This window comes from Pleuronectes platessa, chromosome 8 (genome assembly GCF_947347685.1).
Source record: "Pleuronectes platessa chromosome 8, fPlePla1.1, whole genome shotgun sequence".
NCBI lineage: Eukaryota > Metazoa > Chordata > Actinopteri > Pleuronectiformes > Pleuronectidae > Pleuronectes > Pleuronectes platessa.
This window is the reverse complement of record NC_070633.1, coordinates 14,641,752-14,653,358: the sequence shown is the minus strand read 5'-3', so window position 1 is coordinate 14,653,358 and position 11,607 is coordinate 14,641,752. Positions and strand designations below refer to the sequence as shown.

At 39.9% G+C, this 11,607-nt stretch overlaps 1 protein-coding gene across 2 annotated transcripts; it reads left to right on the top strand.

Annotated features, from left to right (window-relative positions):
- The first annotated feature begins 117 nt into the window (after window positions 1-117).
- On the top strand, window positions 118-11,272 carry kif3a (kinesin family member 3A). 2 transcript variants are annotated; one of them, XM_053428887.1, is made up of 17 exons: window positions 118-278; window positions 905-1,169; window positions 1,854-1,998; window positions 2,699-2,783; window positions 2,989-3,094; window positions 3,572-3,711; window positions 3,850-4,047; window positions 4,161-4,335; window positions 5,257-5,355; window positions 7,369-7,525; window positions 7,684-7,864; window positions 8,525-8,635; window positions 8,827-8,952; window positions 9,163-9,216; window positions 9,328-9,396; window positions 9,496-9,626; window positions 10,241-11,272. In XM_053428887.1, exons 1-17 carry the CDS (start codon window positions 273-275, stop codon window positions 10,287-10,289), a joined length of 2,097 nt encoding a protein of 698 aa, XP_053284862.1. In that variant the 5' UTR covers window positions 118-272; the 3' UTR covers window positions 10,290-11,272. The 2 variants fall into 2 exon arrangements, with proteins under 2 accessions (XP_053284862.1, XP_053284861.1); XM_053428886.1 differs by lacking the exon at window positions 118-278 and having other exon boundaries at window positions 890-1,169.
- The last annotated feature ends 335 nt before the right edge of the window (window positions 11,273-11,607 follow it).

Genomic DNA, 11,607 nt, shown 5'->3' with positions numbered 1-11,607 from the left:
CTGTCAGTGCGCGGGCCCTAATAATCATAATAATAATACTGCCCTCATGCAGTACTGTCATTATAACCAGAACCAGAGCCAACCGGTGTCAGACTAACTTCCCTTGTACGCATGCGCAGACAGGCTCAGCGCTAACAACAAGCTAGCGGTCTGTGAGCCTCACATGTAACGGACTCTACGCTGGCATGTACATTCTTCGGATAAGCTAGTTTCCAATGAACGAAGCCTTACGGACACAACGCGTATTCTAATCTCCTCTGTGCAGTCTCACCATGGCGGTAAGTCACCAGGCCTGTTTGCCTGTTTTTTTTTGTTTTGTTTGGGAGTGAGGTTCCTCCCTTCCTCTACCCCACCCTCCTCTCTGGTGTGATGCTAACCGGTTAGCATCTTTACAGGATGCAAGGAAATGGCTCTCAGCTCACTGCGCTGGGTGGTTTTTCTCACCTCTAGTCTTGCGTCTGGACGCGTTAACCATGCGCAGTTTTCACAGAGCATGTTTTCCAAACGAGCTTCTGTGCTAGTTGACGTTAGCGTGTCAACGTTAGCAACGCAAGCGTTCGCCTGCCTAGCAACACAGCAAATGGGGAAAAAAAACAAAAACGTTCCATAGCTAATACCGTGAGCTAAACGCCGAACAGACAAACACACACTTGTCTTTCTATCTTTCTATGGTTGAGAGGACACTCCTTGACATAGTGCAAGGCAAACGTAGCCCCTTGCCTTAACCATAACAGCTAAATGCCCAACCTTAAAACCAATGGTTAACCCTAAGCAACCCTATGAATTTGGGAGCAGAACCCAACATGTCCTCACAATGATGCTAAAACTATAGAAACACTGCTGTGCATCTTTGTACCTATAGTACTGTTCTAGCTATTCCCTTCTACCCATGTTCTTTTCGCAGAGTAATAAGCAGGAGGTCAGTGACAAAGTCAAGGTGGTGGTGAGATGTCGTCCCTTCAACCAGAAAGAGAAGATGATGTGCCACAAACAGGTCGTCATGGTGGATGAGATCCGTGGGACCATAACTGTCAACAAGCTGGAGAATCCTCATGAGCCCCCCAAGACCTTCACCTTTGACACTGTGTTTGGACCAGACAGCAAACAGCTGGATGTCTACAATCTCACAGCCCGCCCCATCATCAACTCAGTGTTAGAGGGTTACAACGGTACATTTAAATAATAAATAAACCAATAAGCCATTGTTGTAAAATCAGGACCCTCACAGTAATGATTGTTGGATACTGTTACAGCCCCTGTTCAGACCTGGTAGTAGCATGTGTCACTAGGGATCCGATCACGAGTGGTCAGGGCTAAACAAGTCTGAACACACTCAAATGTGTCCTGAGATCAGATCCGTCAGACTACATTGGAAGGTGGTGTGAAAGCAGATGCCAACTCAACTTACGCCTCTGAACCGCGACAGTATCCCATGAATCATAGTTGACTAATCTCAATCACCATGCGTTGCTTTGTTGATGACACATACAATGTCATCTGACTCATCTATACAGCCACACTGGGTAAAAAAAAACACAAAACGTTGGTTTGGAACACAAATGGCAGTCATGTTTTTTTTATCTATAGAACAGGAAGTGAGATCCGATCACATGTGGTCACAGGAGACACATTCGGGGTTGATTTTTAATGAGGTATGAACAGACCAAATTAAGGCTCTCTAGATGGATGTTAATACCAGGTCTCAACAGCATTCATTTAATCTCTGTCAGATATTTGCCATTTGTGTTTTTACTGTTAACCCTAATAACTGCTATTGTTTCCTTTTAGTCTTTAATTTTCAAATTCCACACTAGCACAGATGGCATGATCTTACACTCTGCTGCTCATTTCAGGCACCATTTTTGCATATGGGCAAACTGGCACCGGAAAAACCTTCACCATGGAGGGAGTGAGAGCAGTGCCAGAGCTAAGGGGGATTATCCCAAACTCCTTTGCCCATGTTTTTGGTCACATTGCCAAGGCAGAGGGGGATACCAGGTAAGAGAGGAATCAGGCAGGAAGTAAAACAAAAGTTTGGTCTACACAAAAGGTTAGCCACTCCCCTAAGTTCAGTTGACAACTATAAAAACCCCATTTACACAAATGCCAAATTAATTGAAGGATTTTGTGAAGAGTTAATATTTCTAACATGCACACTCCATCTAAAAAGCAACAAGCATGACATTGCTATTGACACACTGCCCTGGTTTTGCACTGTCGTAAATATTATTGAGCTTAAAGTAAGCTTTATCTTTATCGCCACCCGCAAGTATTAACAGCCGTTTCAGAAGCTTTAAAAAAGTGCTTGTAAATCACAAAGAATGGCAGAGTGGATTGTCATATACAATTTAACTCAAGTGGCGGAGCTCCCTAGTTGTCTAAAGATCTAAAATATTTGGAAGAAGCATTTAAGGAACAAATTTCCATCTTTGATGCTCAAGGAAGTTTAGGTCACCCCTTTGAAAAGCAATTTAATTTCTCTTAGATTGAAGCTATTACTCTGACTTGATTGATTATGTTAGATCTTTTTGCTTCTTTATGAAGTCAAGCAATATTATCAGAACAAAATTCCCAATGTAAGCAGAGCCTCTGTCAAAGTCCACAAGTGTTACAAGGGAGAAAATTATTCACATAAGCGGTTTTACCATTTGCATTTTTCCATATACCTGACGTTTTTGTATGCTTTTTATTCTCACAGGTTTTTGGTCCGTGTTTCATATCTGGAGATTTACAATGAGGAAGTGAGGGACTTGCTGGGCAAGGATCAGATGCAGAGGCTCGAGGTAGAAGGAATGTTTTTTTAAGCCACAACGTATAGTTCAGTGATTAATACTACAACTGTCTAGGAGGATCTTTCATAAAGGCCACGACAGATAATTTTCAATATGTGAATTTTTTTTTAAAGTTGGCAGAGTATATTAAGATGAGTGAACTATTTGAGGTTGATGACAGTTTTCCCTGATAAAATGTCTATTTTTTTATTTAAAGGTTAAAGAAAGGCCAGATGTTGGCGTGTATATCAAAGACCTATCTGGTTATGTTGTAAACAATGCTGACGACATGGACAGGATCATGACAATGGGACACAAGAACCGTAAGTCAAAAGACGGACTTCATGAAGATGGAAATAGATACCCATAAAATCTAACATGTTATTTTCCACCGAGATATTTACCTGTTTGATATGTAGTACAATCACCCCAACAAGCAGCACATTACTTGTAAGAAAAGGAAATATAGATGGATATTAAAGAGGTTTACACAATCGCATTATATACAATATTGAGAGTATTTAGCTGATTGACTTTCATAAATTAAAATTGAAATATTCATTTAAGATAGTGTTAAGCAATTGTTAAGTGCTTATGTGTAAAAAATACTTCACATGATGCTAATCAGAAAGGGCATAAAGGGAATTTCACAAGGTGCAAAGATAAAGATTTGAATTTCCGCCTCACATTTTAAAGTTCATCGATAACATGAGAAGTTTGGCATATTAGTTTGAGACATTTGGACGTCACTTTAATGAGTCATGTTGTGACATTTTTCTCTGTTATTTCACTATGTTCAGGTTCTGTCGGTGCCACAAACATGAATGAACACAGCTCCCGTTCTCATGCTATCTTCACCATCACCATTGAGTGCAGTGAGAAGGGCGTTGATGGAAACCAGCATGTGCGCATGGGAAAACTTCATCTGGTTGACCTTGCAGTATGTATCTGCAGTCGGAAATTTCTCAGCAAAATTAAACTTGGTCCAAGAGAATGCGATCACACTGATTTTATTAATGCTTTATTGCACACAATCCATCCAGCCACAACCAATTAATCAACCAACCCCCTCCCACAGGGTTCAGAGAGACAGGGCAAGACTGGAGCCACTGGTCAGCGTTTAAAGGAAGCAACAAAGATCAATCTATCCCTCTCCACACTGGGTAACGTCATCTCTGCCCTGGTGGATGGCAAGAGCACACACGTTCCCTACAGGAACTCCAAACTGACCCGTTTACTGCAGGATTCGCTCGGAGGAAACTCAAAGACCATGATGGTACGATGAAAGTTTCAAAACAAGCATTGGCCAATTCGAAGCATTTTGCAGTACTTGATGCTGACATTACAATTTTTGCCTCACAATTTAAATCTCATACATTTCCTCACCAGTGTGCAAATATAGGCCCTGCAGACTATAACTACGATGAGACCATCAGTACCCTGCGCTATGCCAATAGGGCTAAAAACATCAAGAACAAAGCTAGGATCAATGAAGATCCCAAGGATGCCCTGCTACGCCAGTTTCAGAAGGAGATTGAGGAGCTGAAGAAGAAACTAGAGGAAGGTAATAATGCTGTTTTGATATTTTTTGCTGAAGAATATATGCTTTTTAAAATGCTCAGGGTTTCTTCTTTGAGGGAAAAAATAGATACTATAAGGGAGACATTTCAATTTTAGATTTTAGTATGATGATTTCCCCCAGAGATGGTCTAATACCAATATCGGCATTAAAAAAATCAACCATCAGCTAGCACGCAAATACCATATGCTATATACCAATCTGATACCATGACTTGTACATGTTATTTGATTCACCCAAGGTGAAGAAGAAGTGATTTCCACTAGTGTGGTGTTAGCCAGAGCAAGCTAAAATGCCCCAGCTTTGGGAAAATTTCAAGTTGGAACAACTATTTAAAGGAATTCATTGTTGTCTATTCCTGGATTTATTTAGTTGTGTTCTTTCTCAGTAATGTCTGTCAAAGTAGATAACATAAGGCAGACTGTACAACAATGACAGCAGCCATCAACTTCATACAGGCTCAGTACCATACAGCTGTTAAAATATGGTATTTAAGTGGTTCTATTTAGATACAACCTTCATACAGGCTCAGTACCATACAGCTGTTAAAATATGGTATTTAAGTGGTTGTATTTAGATGCAGCTGGTGAGCTGCCTCAGACAGTGTGTTAACACACCTGCAAATGTAACTTTTGTTTGTTTAGAAGCTGATGTGGTTCTCACTCTTTCAATCCTCTACAAACGGCACACTGTCCGTCAATGGGTTGTAGCGTTGCAGTTCTCATTTGTTTATTTCCTCTCGCTCTCAACTGACACTTTGGTGATTGATGACTGATATTTCTGTTAAGCATACATTTAAAAACACTATTTTATTTTAGACTGAAAGAACGGAAAAATAAATGTGATTTCATTAGTACTTTTAAGACTGCAACTTAAATTGTTGTTGTTGTTGTTGTGTGATTGTAGGTGAAGAGATCTCTGGTTCTGAGGGGAGTGGATCAGATGAGATGGACGAAGGTGATGATGAAGGAGGAGAGGCAGGAGTGGGATGCAGGAGAAGACGAGGTAAGAATATGTGGTAAATGCACATGAATATAAATGTGTGGCGCATAAACTGTATATAAAGACGAGATTTCAGCCCCCCAAAAGTGATGCCAAATCATCTTATCGCCACCTGGTGTAAGGGGAGTCATGGGCCTAACTAAAAAGTCGAACACACATATTAAAATACAATTTTCTCATTTGTTGATGTACTAAATAGAGACATGTCTTTCAACTTAATATCCAGTCTATGGTGCAGTATGCCAGCAAATGACAAAAAAACTGGATATACATCTGCAGACAGAGATGTGTACTTGTAGTTTCATTCCTTAGTAGAATGATAAGTTATATGAGTCAGATGTAAGGTTGTGAGATAATCATCAAGCTGAAGTTAGTTTCAGATCAGTGGTTATTTTAGAACAGTTTGAGAACAGTTATAAACGGATGACGTTAGGTTGCAATGATGACGCCTATATTTCCTGTGAGACCATGTTCCAGGATGGTTCATACTGGTCTCTCTCTTTATTTGTCATCAATTTGTTTGCGTGTTTGTGGCATTTAGTGTGAAACAGTTTCCTATCTGTTAATATTCTGTAAATAGTTGGCATGAGTGAAAGTTGATCATTGAGAGCAACTTGACGGATGTGTACTGATCAATGCAGTTATTTCTCTGTAGGGTATGTAGGTGTTTTTTTAGGGGGATTCCCTGTTTTTCTGGGTTTCTTATTTGTAGTATTTCCGTAAGTGGGGGGCTTAGGGATTTGAGTCCGGTGTGAACTCAGATCCCTGAGTTTACTACGTACAGTTTTTGGCACAATAAGCTATTTCTGTTAGTTTCAGCGTACACCTCTTCCAGACTATATTGTCTGCAGCCCCTGTACCTTCAAGATGCAGTTCCCCAACACAACGCTTCAGTTTTAATGTATAGGGGTTTTATTAAATGTTCTCTTCTCGGTTCACTGTCACTTCTAAGGCATTTCATAATATTTGGGATTTTCTCACTTCGTGTCTTTCCTTTTTCACATGCAGTGTTCCACTCTATAGTACCATACAACTTTCAAGATTACTCTGTAATGTGTTGCTCTTTGTGTGTGTGTCTCTCTCTCTCTCTCTCTCCTTCTGGTGCAAATGCCGCCTGTCTGACTTGCTATATACTTCTTAAATCAAGAAGAAAGAGGTTGGTGTGAGAACCTACAAGGTCCTACTGTCTCTGCTCTCATAAACGAATGTGCCATGCGTAGCTTTTTCACTAATTCTGACCGAGCCGACCACAGACTGTTGTTAGCATCTTTCTGTCCTTCGCAATAAGACTCTCACTTCCATGGGACTCATGTTATACATCTTCAAAAACATAATTTTGTTTTACAGATTCTTATAAGTTCCCTTCAACATGAAATTTTCCTTAGAGGTTCAATGTGTAGAATTTAGTGATATCTAGAGGTGGGTTTTTTATGTTGCAGCTGAATACCCCTCACCTCACCCTCCCCTTCCAAACATGAAAGAGAACCTGTGGTAGCCTTCAGTTGTTCTAAAAACTCAATAAGTGTTGTCTGGACACTGTAAAAAAAAAAAGGGGCAGCCTCTGTAGAGAGGACCTGCTCCCGATGTGAATATAAAGTATTTAAATTTAAAGGGCCCATTCTAGGGTAACGAAAACAACAATTCGTACAATTTAGATCAATCACACTAGTGAAAACATCACTAGGATTATATGATATAACATTTCTGACAATAGATCCCCTTCACCTAAATCTTACACACTGGACCTTTAAACTAACCAGCAAGTCATAAATATATGTAGGTGGCTTTCACTGACTCCCTGTTAGAACCAAGGTTCCCTTAAGAAACTCAAAATTCGACTTCTATTGTGCGTCTTACTGAACTAAACTGTAAAAATTACTAATACCACAGCTTAAAACAAATGAACATGCTTTTAAACCAGTCTAACTTACATGCGGAAAGTGCTTGGCATGAGAAGATGCAGCTAAAACAAACTGAGTAAATGTCACGGTGGTTCCCCTGTGTGTCTCTCTGAAGGCAGGAAGAAGGTTTCTCCGGACAAGATGGTGGAGATGCAGGCAAAGATCGATGAGGAAAGAAAAGCTCTTGAGGCCAAGCTGGACATGGAGGAGGAGGAGAGAAACAAGGCAAGAGCAGAGCTGGAGAAGAGGGAGAAGGACCTGCTTAAAGCCCAGTGAGTCATTTCAAGGAAAAATATTGAGTATTTGTTTGAAAACCTTGAATCTTTTCTTTCACTGTTAGCAGACCTTGCAATAAATTAATGATTATTTCAAGTACTTTATTCATCAAGGATACAGTACCTTTCATACCTGATTTACGTCGAACCCTTAGGCAGGAGCATCACCTTCTGCTGGAGAAACTGTCAGCTTTAGAAAAGAAAGTGATTGTGGGTGGGGTGGACCTCTTGGCCAAGGCCGAAGAGCAAGAAAAGCTCTTGCAGGAGTCCAACAATGAACTTGAAGAACGTCGCAGGAGGGCGGAGCAGCTGCGGAGGGAGCTGGAAGAGAAAGAAGTAAGGACAGATAACAGTTGGTATTGTTGTAGGCTACTGGATTATTATCACAATACCCTGCTGTTAAGAAGGCATCGACAAATGGTGCCGTCAAACTGCTGTACCCCAAACCCTTTGAGTCGTTTCACGAAAGCGTGGCAGCCTGTGTGTGTAGCCCTCTTCTTCTACTCTCTGCAGGCTAAGTGAGCATGACGCACGTTTTTAGCTTTAATAATGACAACAAACAGAGAGGCATAGCTGCTAATACAATTGCTCTTGCCGACCGTCCACTGTTTGCCAACGAAGCACATGCAAAGTGTAATATTGTTTTATCTGTGTATCATTAGTTCATTTCTTATTCATTTGAAAATCAAAAGATTTAAACAAATATACCTTTTTTTGTCGGACTGATTTTATGTTCAGATCAAAAATATAAAATGTAAACAAACAAGCTGAATTTGATTTAGATATTACATTTTCCAGATTTTTGCGATCCGGAAGTCAATCCGAGAGGCATGTCCCTTCAGTTTGAAATAAGCCTGACGTCAGAATATGAAAAATACTTCCTATATATTTGTATGTGTATATATATAGGTTTCTTGTAGCCATGACCACAGACCATAGCTTGCTTCCTGGAGATTCCTTCTGAATAACCATTTCTCCCTCTCCCTCTTAAAACAGCAAGAACGCCTCGACATAGAAGAGAAATACACAAGTCTACAGGAGGAGGCTCAAGGAAAGACCAAGAAACTGAAGAAAGTATGGACCATGCTGATGGCTGCTAAATCCGAAGTAAGTATTACAGAAAAGCACCTGTCAGGGCTTGGTGTTGTGATAACTGTTGACAATAATATGCTCTGTAGGATCATTTTCATCAAGAATTTGACCTTCTTATTTCCCAGTCAAAATCAATAAGAGAATTCGTTTTTCTGTCTTTAAACTGATAATTTTCTAAACTCAATCCATATAATTTTGTCTGTTAGATGGCAGATCTACAACAAGAAAATCACAGAGAGATCGAAGGCCTCCTGGAGAACATCCGCCAGCTTAGCAGAGAGCTGAGGCTCGAGATGCTCATTATAGACAACTTTATTCCCCAGGAATACCAGGTGTGTGTGTGTGTGTGTAAGATCATTTTTACTGTGAACCACTCTGACTGTATAGCATGCACATGCAGCCAGTGTGGCCCGGGCACAGGTGTCCATATTGCAGAAGCACCTTTTTTCCTGCAGATGCTGCTATTGCAGCTCTGCAGCAAGTGGTGCTTTGCATCAGTGGTAATTTCCTCTTTTTATATCTTCTCATCTTTTCCTGTGTAGGAGATGATAGAGAATTACGTGCACTGGAATGAAGACATTGGAGAGTGGCAGCTGGTGAGCTTCCTTTGCATAACCCTGTGGGCACACTGCGAACTTAGATTTAAATATGTAGGCCCTGAGTTCAGGATGACTTGTCTTATTTTGTGTTTTTGTGATGTCGTTCAGAAATGTGTGGCATTCACTGGCAACAATATGAGAAAACAGACTCCTGCTCCAGACAAAAAAGAAAAAGATGTGAGTACAAGAGGATACATTTTGTGTAATGGTTGATGTTTTTTCTCTTTGTGCAGTGCATTGTTCACTTCTCTCTTCTTCTGTCTGTTTCTTCTGCAGCCCTTTGAGGTGGATCTGTCCCATGTGTATTTGGCTTACACAGAGGAGAGCATGCGGCAGTCACTGATGAAACTAGAGAGGCCCAGAACCTCCAAAAGTAGCAAGAGTGGTCGACCCAAGACAGGACGAAAGTAATTTACTTTGTATAAAGTGACACCATGTTGTTTCTCAGGGTACAGTGACTGCACCATAGAGAGTTTATAAAGATGGATGTCGCATCTTCCTCCCACTGTCCAAAAATTTGCCCAATTAACATACAGTCTTTGTTCTGTATTCATCTAAATTGTCTACGTCAACTTGCTAACACCTTTCCAAACTGTGGCTTTAGTGCGTCTCAACCCACCATCTGTAGTCTAAGCAATCAGCTTTTTCATATAAGATCTTGCAATATGACGACACTTAGAGTTATGGCTTGTAAATGGGGCTTTTCTGAAAGGTATTCTGGGGTCAGTCTTTACCCAGTGCAAGTTCTAGGCCCTTTGCCATTTTAATGTGTTTTAACAGTTTTTCATGGGTAATTCCCGTTAGATTACATAAAATAGTCCTATGAGTAAACAGTAGAGTTGCTAGTTGTCGATGTTTGGCCTGACCTTACCCTAAACTTTCTCTCTATAGCATATGGATATCAAGCTTAAGCAGGATGCAATCTGCTGTTATCTTAAGATTCTGTCATTCTGAGAAATGACAGGGCTGAAAACTTTCAGAAGTTTGTGATAACTCTTATCTTGCTCTCATCTCCCTACAGGAAAAGATCTGCAAAGCCAGACGCTCTGCTCGAATCCCTTCTGCAGTAAAGACGCAGAGGCAGGTCACACATCTCTGCAACTTTCATCTTACTCTATCAAGATGTCATTAGTCTAAAGAAGTTGAACATAATTTTAAAAGATTATCTGAATGCACTGCATAGCTGTGAAGATTTAAGTTGTTGTTGTTAGTCGTTGGATTTGTTGTTGGAGGTGCAATAACTGTAGAGTTAAGGACTAGTTATTTATATTATAATGTAAGACTTCTTTGAGGATACCCCACATTTCAGTTCTCTGTTTGAAATGAAGCTCATTTATCTAAGCACCACTATCTTCAAGGGGGAAAATCCTCTGTAAACATATTTCACTCAATAGTTCAATGTTGTTTAAAAGTGACCAACAATCTGAAAGCAGCTACAGATTTCTCCGAATGCTGGAAATATATATCGTGCACATAGCTAATGCATTCATAACCTTGACAATGTGTACTCGGCAGCGCTGTGTGATGAACACACCAGATTAAGTCTTAACCTCTGTTATACTGATTTCCTGTTTTGTGACAAACTGATCAATAACACATTGCCTATAACTGAATTCATAGAGGGTTGCATTTGCGCCTAAACTAAAGCAAATGATTCTTCTCTGAGCACAGGCTGTAGCTTTAGTCCATTAACATGGAGAGAAACATAGGGAACACTAATGTGTGGGATCAACAAGAGCAGAGTACAATTTCACATAGTTCACTGAAAGATGTGCTTTATACTGTAAGAAGCATAAGGGAGTGCTTGGCCGCCTGCTCTCGTGCCATTTCCCAATCGAAGCTAGTCACAATTTTAATTTTCTAATGTCACCCTGCTCTGTGTTCTATTGAGTTAAACCATGAATGCTGTATGCCTTAGTATACTACTTTAATGTTATGTTCTATACTGGACGCAAACTGACTTTTATTTTGTACCATAAGTTATGCCAGATGTTTACACCCACCAAACCCCTTGATATTTTATTGATTAAATTATTTTACATGTTGGATCTCACACTCTTGTTGAATCTTTCTTTTTCCTGATTGTTTCAGGCTCCTTTAAATCTTTGAATGTCACAATATCATAATACATATTTACAGCAATTAGATTTAAATAATGAGGTCTCATTCATATTCAAGTAGAAAATCTTAAATGTATTAGCATTTTCTTTAAAGCCCCCGAAACTGTTTAATTCCACTGATTGCTCAATAACAATTACACCTTTATTCATAAACAATAAATTATGGAATCAAGCAGGTCATTGGTGCTTAAGCTAAAGTCGAATGCTGTCCAGGTTTAAATTTGACAGAGTGAAGAGATATTCCATCTTTTAGAAATAGAATAGGTCA